At 41.1% G+C, this 9,592-nt stretch overlaps 2 protein-coding genes across 2 annotated transcripts in view; both read left to right on the top strand.

Annotated features, from left to right (window-relative positions):
• Positions 1-2,690, top strand: part of bnip3la (BCL2 interacting protein 3 like a) — a 5,974-nt gene extending 3,284 nt beyond the window's left edge. The window contains exons 3-6 of the mRNA XM_023394104.2: positions 32-113; positions 207-313; positions 424-573; positions 1,048-2,690. Coding sequence (XP_023249872.1) covers positions 32-113; positions 207-313; positions 424-573; positions 1,048-1,096 — 388 coding nt within the window. The 3' untranslated portion in view covers positions 1,097-2,690. The remainder of the gene's footprint in view (positions 1-31; positions 114-206; positions 314-423; positions 574-1,047) is intronic.
• Positions 2,691-4,026: 1,336 nt separating this feature from the next.
• The window catches only part of dpysl2a (dihydropyrimidinase like 2a), a 10,020-nt gene continuing 4,454 nt past the window's right edge, over positions 4,027-9,592 (top strand). The window contains exons 1-9 of the mRNA XM_023394124.2: positions 4,027-4,350; positions 7,467-7,555; positions 7,697-7,881; positions 8,036-8,200; positions 8,494-8,555; positions 8,694-8,774; positions 8,873-8,941; positions 9,062-9,182; positions 9,269-9,425. Coding sequence (XP_023249892.1) covers positions 4,309-4,350; positions 7,467-7,555; positions 7,697-7,881; positions 8,036-8,200; positions 8,494-8,555; positions 8,694-8,774; positions 8,873-8,941; positions 9,062-9,182; positions 9,269-9,425 — 971 coding nt within the window. The 5' untranslated portion in view covers positions 4,027-4,308. The remainder of the gene's footprint in view (positions 4,351-7,466; positions 7,556-7,696; positions 7,882-8,035; positions 8,201-8,493; positions 8,556-8,693; positions 8,775-8,872; positions 8,942-9,061; positions 9,183-9,268; positions 9,426-9,592) is intronic.

Below are 9,592 nucleotides of genomic sequence, written 5' to 3' on the forward strand. Positions count from 1 at the left end.
TATATATATTTATTCCAATGTGTTGACTCAGTCCTCACAGGCCACCAAGTCCAGATCAGGATGAGGGTCAGATAACTTTTGACGTAGAGATGTCCAGCCCGACAGGTAGTCAGGTAAAACAACATATTTCATTCTAAAGTTTAAACCCTTTTCAAGTCTTTTCATTTCCTGCTAAAAACCTACTTGCTTTATCTCCCCGTTTGCAGTCAGAGGAAGATGGTGCTGAGAAGGACAGGGAGGAAGACATCCTCATGAACAAAGAAGTAGACTGGGTCGCTGATTGGTCCAGCAGACCAGAAAACATTCCACCAAAGTAAGCACACTCTCTTCCAGTATCACTCACTAATAGTTGTTCAGGATATTGTCTTCAGTTGTTTTCTGAAATATGTTTGCATTAACTGGTTGACTGATTATACCTGTTAGGGAGTTCCACTTCAGGCACCCGAGACGTTCAGTATCTCTCAGTATGAGGAAGAGTGGAGTCATGAAGAAAGGTGGCATCTTCTCTGCCGAATTCCTCAAAGTCTTCATCCCTTCCTTACTCATCTCACACATCCTCGCTCTTGGCCTCGGGTGAGTCTCAGTTCATGCAGTTCTGTTTCCATGTAATGAAAGGCTCAGCTTTGCAGTGACAAAGTTACATTTTCTCAAGTCGCATTGATGTTTTTCATTTTATGTATCTGCTGCCTGTCTGCTCAGACCTGGGCCTCATTTATAAAACAGTGAATGTGGGGAAGAGCAGACTTGCTGAGGCACACTCCAGAGCAAATCACTCCTGAATGATGCACCTATCAACTGCCTACTGAAAGTTTAGGAGTAGAGTAGGATTGTCACCAGTTCATTCGGATAACTTATTTAATTCAGAGTAACAAACTGGCCTGCATGTATATGGAAATGTGCACCTTAATTTGAATTAATCAATTTATATAGATTTATGGCTTTATTCCACAACTACATTATTTGCCCAAAATGTTTTTATGCATTAATCCATCTTATCCAACTGGTTTGATCTGATGCATTTATTTTTATTTTTTTTTGTTTTTCTAGGGTGTACATTGGGAAGAGAATTGCCACAGCCTCCACCAGCTCTTACTGAATCGAGGATGAAGCAGTGCCTGGATGTTGTCCTGTCTCCAAGTGTCTCAACCATCCTCATGTAGCCAAGATGTCTCTCTGCATCTATTGTACACCCGCATTTCCCTTCCAATCAGCATCCACTTCTGTCCCATTGTAGATGTTAGTTATAAAAGTATGCACATTGCGTAATGTGGTTGCACTCCATCACATTTTCACACAGGGCATCATTGTACCTAGCAGATGTCACCAACTTGAATCCAGTAGATAACAGTTGCCGTTAGAGCTGGAATATAATTAGTCATCCTTTTCAACTCAAAAACACGTAACAAAGGATTTGATGTCAGAGGGCTTCTGGGTTTTGGATTTTTTTTCTGAAATTTCTCCACTTGTTTTGATGTAATGTCATGAGAAATCTGGCTGTCTCCTAAGCTGCATCTCTCCTCTGGTATTTCAGCAGGCAGGGTGTATGAACCAAAAGATATGCGCCACATATGCAATACAAACTAATTGAATTGGCTCTGGGAACAGAAGGGACTTTAATAGCCTTAACTTTTTTGAGTTTTACATTCAAGGTGCAGTTCACAGGGTGGGTGGGCAACACAATGATGCTGCACAAGTGGGATTAGTTTTTAAATTCCACACACTTTGGAGAATAGAAGTTGAATCATTTTGACTCCTTGTATTTTCTTTTAAAAGCTTTGTTTTTTTCAATTTTTTTATTTGAAGGTTGGAAAGCTTAAACATTGATGTAGTATGTAGCTCCAAAATTTTACAGCAAGGTTGTTTGAGTATATTATGATAGTGGAACCTAGGCCGGATGGCAGTTTACCAGGCCATATGCTATTTGTATTTCTTTTTGCCTACATATCTTCTTCTTTAACACATAATATAGCAGAAAAGGCAAAGTGCCAAATTTGTATCTTTCACCACTGCACATCGGTGATTTATCTTAGACTGTTTATTGATTTTCTTATATGTTTAGGTATTTAAAGACGTAGATGTGAAGAATAATTTAAGCTGTGATCTGCCCCATGTAATAGACACCTTTTGACATTGTATAATTTGTTTATACATTGATATTAATGCATATTGTAGCTTATGCATTGTGGCGGTGTAAGTAATGTGTTTTTCCTGTCGTTTAATTGCTGAAGCGCCAGCTGCAGAAACCACCACAAAGGAAGGTATTTCCAGGGGCCTCATTTAAGAGTGTTATCAGGCTTTTATGTAGATTTCACTGTGCAATCATTTCACATGGTATGAAACAATAAACAGTGTACAGTGTGTGTAGAACCTCCAGGAAAACGACAGAAATAGAAAGCATTTCCTGAAGAAAATGCACATGATTTCTGTATATTGATGCTGACTGGATGACTGGATGACTCCTTTGTCAGTGTTTGTAAATGGATGACGTTATAATCATATGAAAAATCATTGACCATAATGTACAGTACTGGCTGTAGTGGTTTTCAAGCACTCAACATGCATTTAGGCTTTAATGCATTATATAACTCATACTAACTCATAAACTGTACATGTCATCACAACAGGCTTATGTACAGTTGATCAGTGTGCAATACAGAGTGTTTTGGAATTTGAATAAAGTTTGTACTGTATACAGTGGCTGAGGTATAAATACAAAGGAAGTGACAGAGCTCCATGGATCTTAATGCATTATTAAAGCCATAATGACAAATAAAATGCACATATCATCAGTATGGGCTTCTTCACAGCTGATCAGTGAGCGGCAGCGAACACTAAAATTTGAGCAGACCGTATACTGCATACAGAGGCTGGGACATAAATACAATTGTATATGGAAGTCAATTTACATGAACATGATTATCATAATGAGTTTGAAAGAGAGTGTGTAGGATTGCTGCATGTAGGTTTTCAAATATACTTGATAACACAGGCCCTCAGCCCTCTCTCCTGCCTGGCCAATTTAGGTGTCACCACTTGGCCATGGGCAAGACCAAAGAGCTGTCAAAGGACATCAGGGACAAGATTGTAGACCTGCACAAGGCTGGAATGGGCTACAAGAGCATCAACAAGAAGCTTGATGAGAAAAAGACCACTGTTGGCGCGATAATTCGAAAATGGAAGAAATACAAGATAACAGTCAATCGCCCTCGCTCTGGAGCTCCATGCAAGATCTCACCTCGTGGGGTAAGGATGATTCTGAGAAAGGTGAGGGATCAGCCCAGAATAACATGGGAGGAGCTTGTTAATGATCTCAAGGGAGCTGGGACCACAGTCACCAAGAAAACCATTGGTAACACACTTCGCCGTGATGGATTGAGATCCTGCAGTGTCTGCAGAGAGAGCTCTTTGACCACAAAGAGACTCAAACTGATTACAAAGAAACACAAATCAACTACAAGGAGTCACAAAACAAAAAAGATGCAAGACGGCTAAAAGGAGACACAAAATGACTACAAATGATGGTCTTGGGTGCCCTCCTCCTATGTTGGATGGGTTAGACGTGTCTACGTGTCTGTGCCCAGGATCCCATTGTTTCATAATCCATCCACGTTGCTCATGGTGATAGTGTTTTAATTATTTTCAGCTATACATACAGTAATTAAAAATGACCAATATCAAAAAACAGAGAATACAAGCTGTGTGCCCAGGGCAAAATGTGACTGCTCCCTGTAAAAAGTTCTCCTGATATGACGCAGGTGAACCAGCTCATATACAGGAATAGCAACTGCATAGTTAATCAACCACTGATACAACTGAGGATTAATGTTTTATTATTGTTATTATTCATGTTTAATTATTTTATTGCCCCGGTGCCTGTTGAGATCCCTGCCCCGTGATGATCTGACAGAGCCAATTAAACAGGTGATGCTTAAACTGTTTCCCCCAAAACTGATGATAGCACATCAGAGAAACATGGAGCTGTGGCTGTGCAGGGCGGGGCAGTGCGCATGCGCGGTATCTGTTCGTGGCCCTTCTGTTCTTGGTGCCTGTCTGGTCTTCAGGGACCTATTCTAGCAGTAAATCTAAGGATAGGACTGTTAGGCAACGACATAACGACTCATTTCAAATTATTTGTTAGGCTGCACTGTGCAAACTTTACTTGCTATTCGACTGGAGTCGCCCAGGTCGTCGACTGGCCAACAAGCAGAGCATCCATTCATCCTTTCATTGGCAGCTGAGGTTTTCCAGTCAAAGCTAGCTAGCGTTAGCCAAGAGGCAGGGGACAGCTGTGTCAGAGGGATCCTCAAAATGTCCGGTTACCAAGGAAAGAAGAACATCCCAAGAATTACAGTGAGTATTGTTTAATCACTTGAAAAAATATATCATATTTATCCTGAAGTGCAGGCATCACTGTAACGTGCGGTGAGCCTCAAGATTAGACTAACAGCTAGCCAACGCTTAGCTGTCGTATCCATTCATTTACACGGACGCTGTCACCGGCAGCAGCCCTGCTTCAGCTGCACAGACTGACAGCCCGGGAGGAACAATGAGAACCAGAGAGTGGGTTTGGAGAGAGCTCTTTGACACTTCTTCATTTGGAGCTTAGGTACCAAGTTTTCTTTATAAACAGCAGGAGCACCCAGAGCTTGGCTCTTTGCTCCTATAGCTGTCATTAGCAGCTGCAACGTTAGCTCTCCTCCTCAGCATCCTCAGCTTGTAGGTTGTAGTTAACCCGTTTAGTCACAGGTTCCCTCACTGTCATCTTCTCCTCTTCCATCCTCTATCATCTCACATCTACTCTGTCTGCCCTCTCTGCAAAAATCTTGCAATGCTGCAGCTAGGACAAGCTTGGAAGTATTTAACCCTGATTGTGTGAAATACTGTTGTAAAATTGCGATTTGAGGATATAATGTCTGATATGTTTTCCGTGGTGCAGCTTTATAACCAGAAAGCACATTATTAACGGCCTACTGCAGGGATGCTGTGATAGTTAAAAGAAGTAAAACCTCTTTTGTAAAGTAGGTCATTGGACAGCACCCATCCAAACCTTTTTCCCTAAGCTTTCATCATGCAGCTGTTATAGCCAGAGTGCTGATGCATACAGACGGCAACTGCTTTGACTTTGATCATTCAATAGAACCAAACTGTCTTGTGAAATGCATTGGTCTGTATTGTGTAGACAGTTATCGAGGTGGTTGTGAAGTCTCTCACAGGTCAGAGCAGGGTTATAAACATACAGCCCTGATATCCCAGACACAACATGCAGACAGCAGTGGCTCTGCAGCAAGCCCCCAGGCCTTCAGACACACACAGTCAGACACCACTTACTAGTTGGGAAAGAAGCAGATAGTTTCACTCTGCAGAGCTTTTAGCAAAACACTAAGATTAGGCTTTGTCCCTGAATAATGGTGAGTGAATTTGATGAAATCACATTGTCTACAAAGCAGGAATGATAGCAATGCTGTGAAGGTCGTAGTCATATCCTCACAATAGTTTTTCTTCATCGTACTAAATCATACAGTTGAATCTATTACCACTGTATCTAGATGCAGTCAGTTTAACAATAAACATGAATTCATTGTTTTCTTTAGTTAAAACAACAGTCGTAATGAGCACACTTCTCTTTGTGTCTTATTAGATTATTTGGCTGCTGATAAGACGATGTCATTCATTGACATTTGATGTTTTATTGAACATTTAACCAAAACAGTAAAAAATGCATTTAGGGATATTGAAATTAATCTCTAATTGCAGCCCTGTGTTGATGCAATAATGATGATGACGAGGCTGGAAATAAGGCTGGACGAGGCTAATAATCATTATTACAAGCATGGTGGTGGTCCTGTTATTTTGTCCACCCTGTTCATATTGATGAGGGTAAGTTATATAATGGCAATACCTCTCTGTATAAAGCAATTCAATTCAACAATACCACAAACTACATCCTTCAAAATCCCTCTCTAAAACAGTTTCAACAAAAACCAAACATTATAACCATCATGAAAGTAGGATTTATTGCAGGACTGTTGGATTAGAATTGAAAACGATGAATGAATGAAAGAAAATGTCAAATATTCTCTGATTCCAGCTTCTCAAATGAGAGGATTTCCTACTTTTCTTCATCCTGTATCACTGTAACTAAATATTTCAGGATATTTGGGCTTTTCGTCAAATGAAAAAAGACATTTGAAGATTTGACTCAACTGTGAATTTCAGATGGGCATATTTTGATTCTGATATTGTATAGACTAAACGATGAATCAATGAATTAAAAAAAAAAAGTCAGAATAATCAGTAATGAAAATGAAAATAGTTAGTTGCAGCCCTACATTAGAGAGCATTGGATTTGTCTCGGTGTAAATAATAAATGGTATATAACACATAGTTCCTACTTCTGTTTATAGTATAGCCTACATTGCTTGACACTAAATATATATATATATATATATATACACTGTATTTTTCAGAAGAGGTGTGTGTATATATGTATATATATATATATATAAACACAAACACACACACACACACCTGCTGTAAAAATGCCTTGTGATGAATATATCCTATATATATATAGTATATCCTTTCCATTCATTTATGGAATTAAGGTCCACAGCAATTTTTGCACCATGAAATCTGTTTTGGGCAAAGGTGTATGACAACCTGAGCACACTCATCACTGAGCACATAAGGTTATATGACCCACTTATAGGAGAGTACTGGTATGAGAGATCACGACAAAACAGCCATGACTTCTATATTTAATGCATTCCTGCTGTCCGTGTCCACCCACCCTGGACATTAGATACTGAGTGTTTCCTGCTGTGAGGTTTGCAGTAAACCACTTTTGTCTTCATTAGCTCTCCATACTGTCCTCAGAGACCCTGGGAACACCCACCCTGGACATTAGATACTGAGTGTTTCCTGCTGTGAGGTTTGCAGTAAACCACTTTTGTCTTCATTAGCTCTCCATACTGTCCTCAGAGACCCTGGGAAGCCTGTAGGAGAAGTAGGCCAGCCTAGTGCGCTCTCCTTTCATCTCATACAGGTGGAGCGAAGTGTTTGGGCTCTTACTTGAGGCTTTTGATCAAGAATTGCTCCTTCCTGTCAAATGATGTGTCTATTATGTGTGAAAGTATCATGTAGGTTTATCCTCATCTTTGTTCCTTCAGGGTGAAAGTTGATGACTGTTTGCTATTTCACAACTTCAGCTGCATTCTTTCTGCTTTAATACAAGTGTTGTTGAGTTCTCTGAACAAACTGAGAAGTGCCTGAGCTAAATGAACTAAAGTTGGTCCAAAGTTCTTTTTTATTCTCTCTGTGAAACTGGTAAAATTTACTGTTGCGTTATGGAACGGACTATCAGCTACTAGCAATTAAAGGAGATGACCTCTTGGTCTTTTACTCTGCTCAGCAGATGGCTAATTTGTGCTTTGTTGCTGATGTGAAACGCTGTCTCCGTGTTGCAGAGTGACCGTCTCCTCATCAAAGGAGCAAAGATAGTGAACGATGATCAGTCATTCTTGGCTGATATCTACATGGAGGATGGAGTCATCAAGTAAGTTCAATATGAAGATTAACTGTGCTACTCAGATTGGTTTCTGGCTCCTATGAGAGACACACACACCTATTACCTTGATCGTTGGAATATAGATTACCTTAGTTTCATCATGTTTCCTTAATTCATTTTCTCCTTCAGGCAAATCGGAGACAACCTCATCGTTCCCGGGGGAGTTAAAATCATAGAGGCTCATGGGAGAATGGTGATGCCTGGAGGTATTGACGTGCACACCCGATTCCAGATGCCTGACCGAGGCATGGTGGCGGCAGATGACTTCTACCAGGGCACCCGGGCGGCCCTGGCTGGGGGAACGACCATGATCAGTATGTATTATATTATATCAGATTTCCATGTGTGATTTCAGCCAGTTTTAAAAGCACAGTCATCCTGTCGCAGAGACACTGCAACTCTGCAGATGCACATTCTATCAAGCGTATGATTTTAATTCAATCCAACACGTTTTTTTTTGTTGTATAGTTGACCATGTGGTGCCGGAGCCTGGCGTCAGTCTGGTTGCTGCGTTCAAACAGTGGAGGGAGTGGGCTGATAGCAAGTCCTGCTGTGACTATTCTCTGCATGTGGACATCACTGATTGGAACAAAGGCATTCAGGAAGAGATGGAGACTCTAGTGAAGGATCATGGTATGTAGTCAACACCTTCCGTCTCCACGTACAGTTTGAAATCACTGACTTACCCGCCAGTTTTACTGCTACAGTGAAATGTTTCAGTAAAAAGTGTTTCCCTGACACTGCATAGGGAAAAATCAAACACTTTTCACAGATTGAAAAAACAGTAACTAAAGAGTAACTCAATATTTCTGCTTTGTAATTTTTATCTCTTTGATTTTACCTTTCTCCTTCGCTCTGGATTTTCCTTCTTTTGCTCTCTTTATTCCACCTTTGGCTGTTTTCTCTCATAAGTTTTCTATCTTCAGGTGTCAACTCTTTCCTGGTCTATTTGGCTTATAAGGATGTTTTCCAACTTTCTGACTCTCAGGTATGCTTGCTTGCTTCTGGTGGATATTAGTGGGATCTTCGCTGAGTCGTCTGTCAGAGCACGTTTTCTAGGCTGTTAGATGTCTTTAGCGTCGATGCCTGACCTGTGAGCTGATGAATGTGTGTTGTTTTCTTCTAGATCTATGAGGTGTTCAGTGTCATCAGAGATCTCGGAGCCATTGCGCAGGTGCATGCTGAGAATGGAGACATCGTTGCAGAGGTAACAAAGCCCCTGATGAAGTTGCTCAAGTCTTTATCAGTAGGTTTTTTTTTTCTTTCTATTTTTGGATTATAATGTTCTTTGTGTGAATGTTTTAGGAGCAGAGACGTATTCTAGAGCTGGGGATCACTGGCCCTGAAGGTCATGTGCTCAGCCGCCCAGAGGAGGTAAGATGGACGACTGGTTTCAACATAATGTACTTTTAAGATGAACTAACCCAGAATGAAAATGAGAGGCTGTCAGAGAGCCGGTATGGTGATTATGAATCTGACGGTGTGTGTCCGCAGGTGGAGGCTGAGGCAGTCAATCGCTCTGTCACCATAGCCAATCAGACCAACTGTCCTCTCTACATCACCAAGGTGATGAGTAAGAGTGCTGCTGATGTCATCGCTCTTGCCAGGAAAAGGGGTAAGAGGACACATTTTTATCTTTTTCTTTGCCAAAATACTGTATACTTACACTTCGCTCTGACATCATCCTGTCTGCTCCCGTAGGTGCTGTGGTTTATGGAGAACCCATATCTGCCAGCTTGGGCACTGACGGTACTCATTACTGGAGCAAGAACTGGGCCAAGGCAGCAGCCTATGTCACTTCTCCACCACTCAGCCCCGATCCCACCACCCCCGACTACCTCAACTCCCTGTTGTCATGGTAGGTGATCTGTGCCAGGAACACAGTCTGACATGTGTTACAGCTGTGTAAAGCGTTCTCTTTTAATCCAGCTGTTCCTCCTTTTGTGACTACATTCATTATGAAATGCCTTTTACGGAGGAGGGACACGGAAGTGACATTTAGTTACTTGCATTTACCACAAAGAT

This window comes from Seriola lalandi, unplaced genomic scaffold (genome assembly GCF_002814215.2).
Source record: "Seriola lalandi dorsalis isolate HSWRI2012SDOR001 ecotype SW California unplaced genomic scaffold, Sedor1 jcf7180002054945, whole genome shotgun sequence".
Lineage (NCBI taxonomy): Eukaryota > Metazoa > Chordata > Actinopteri > Carangiformes > Carangidae > Seriola > Seriola lalandi.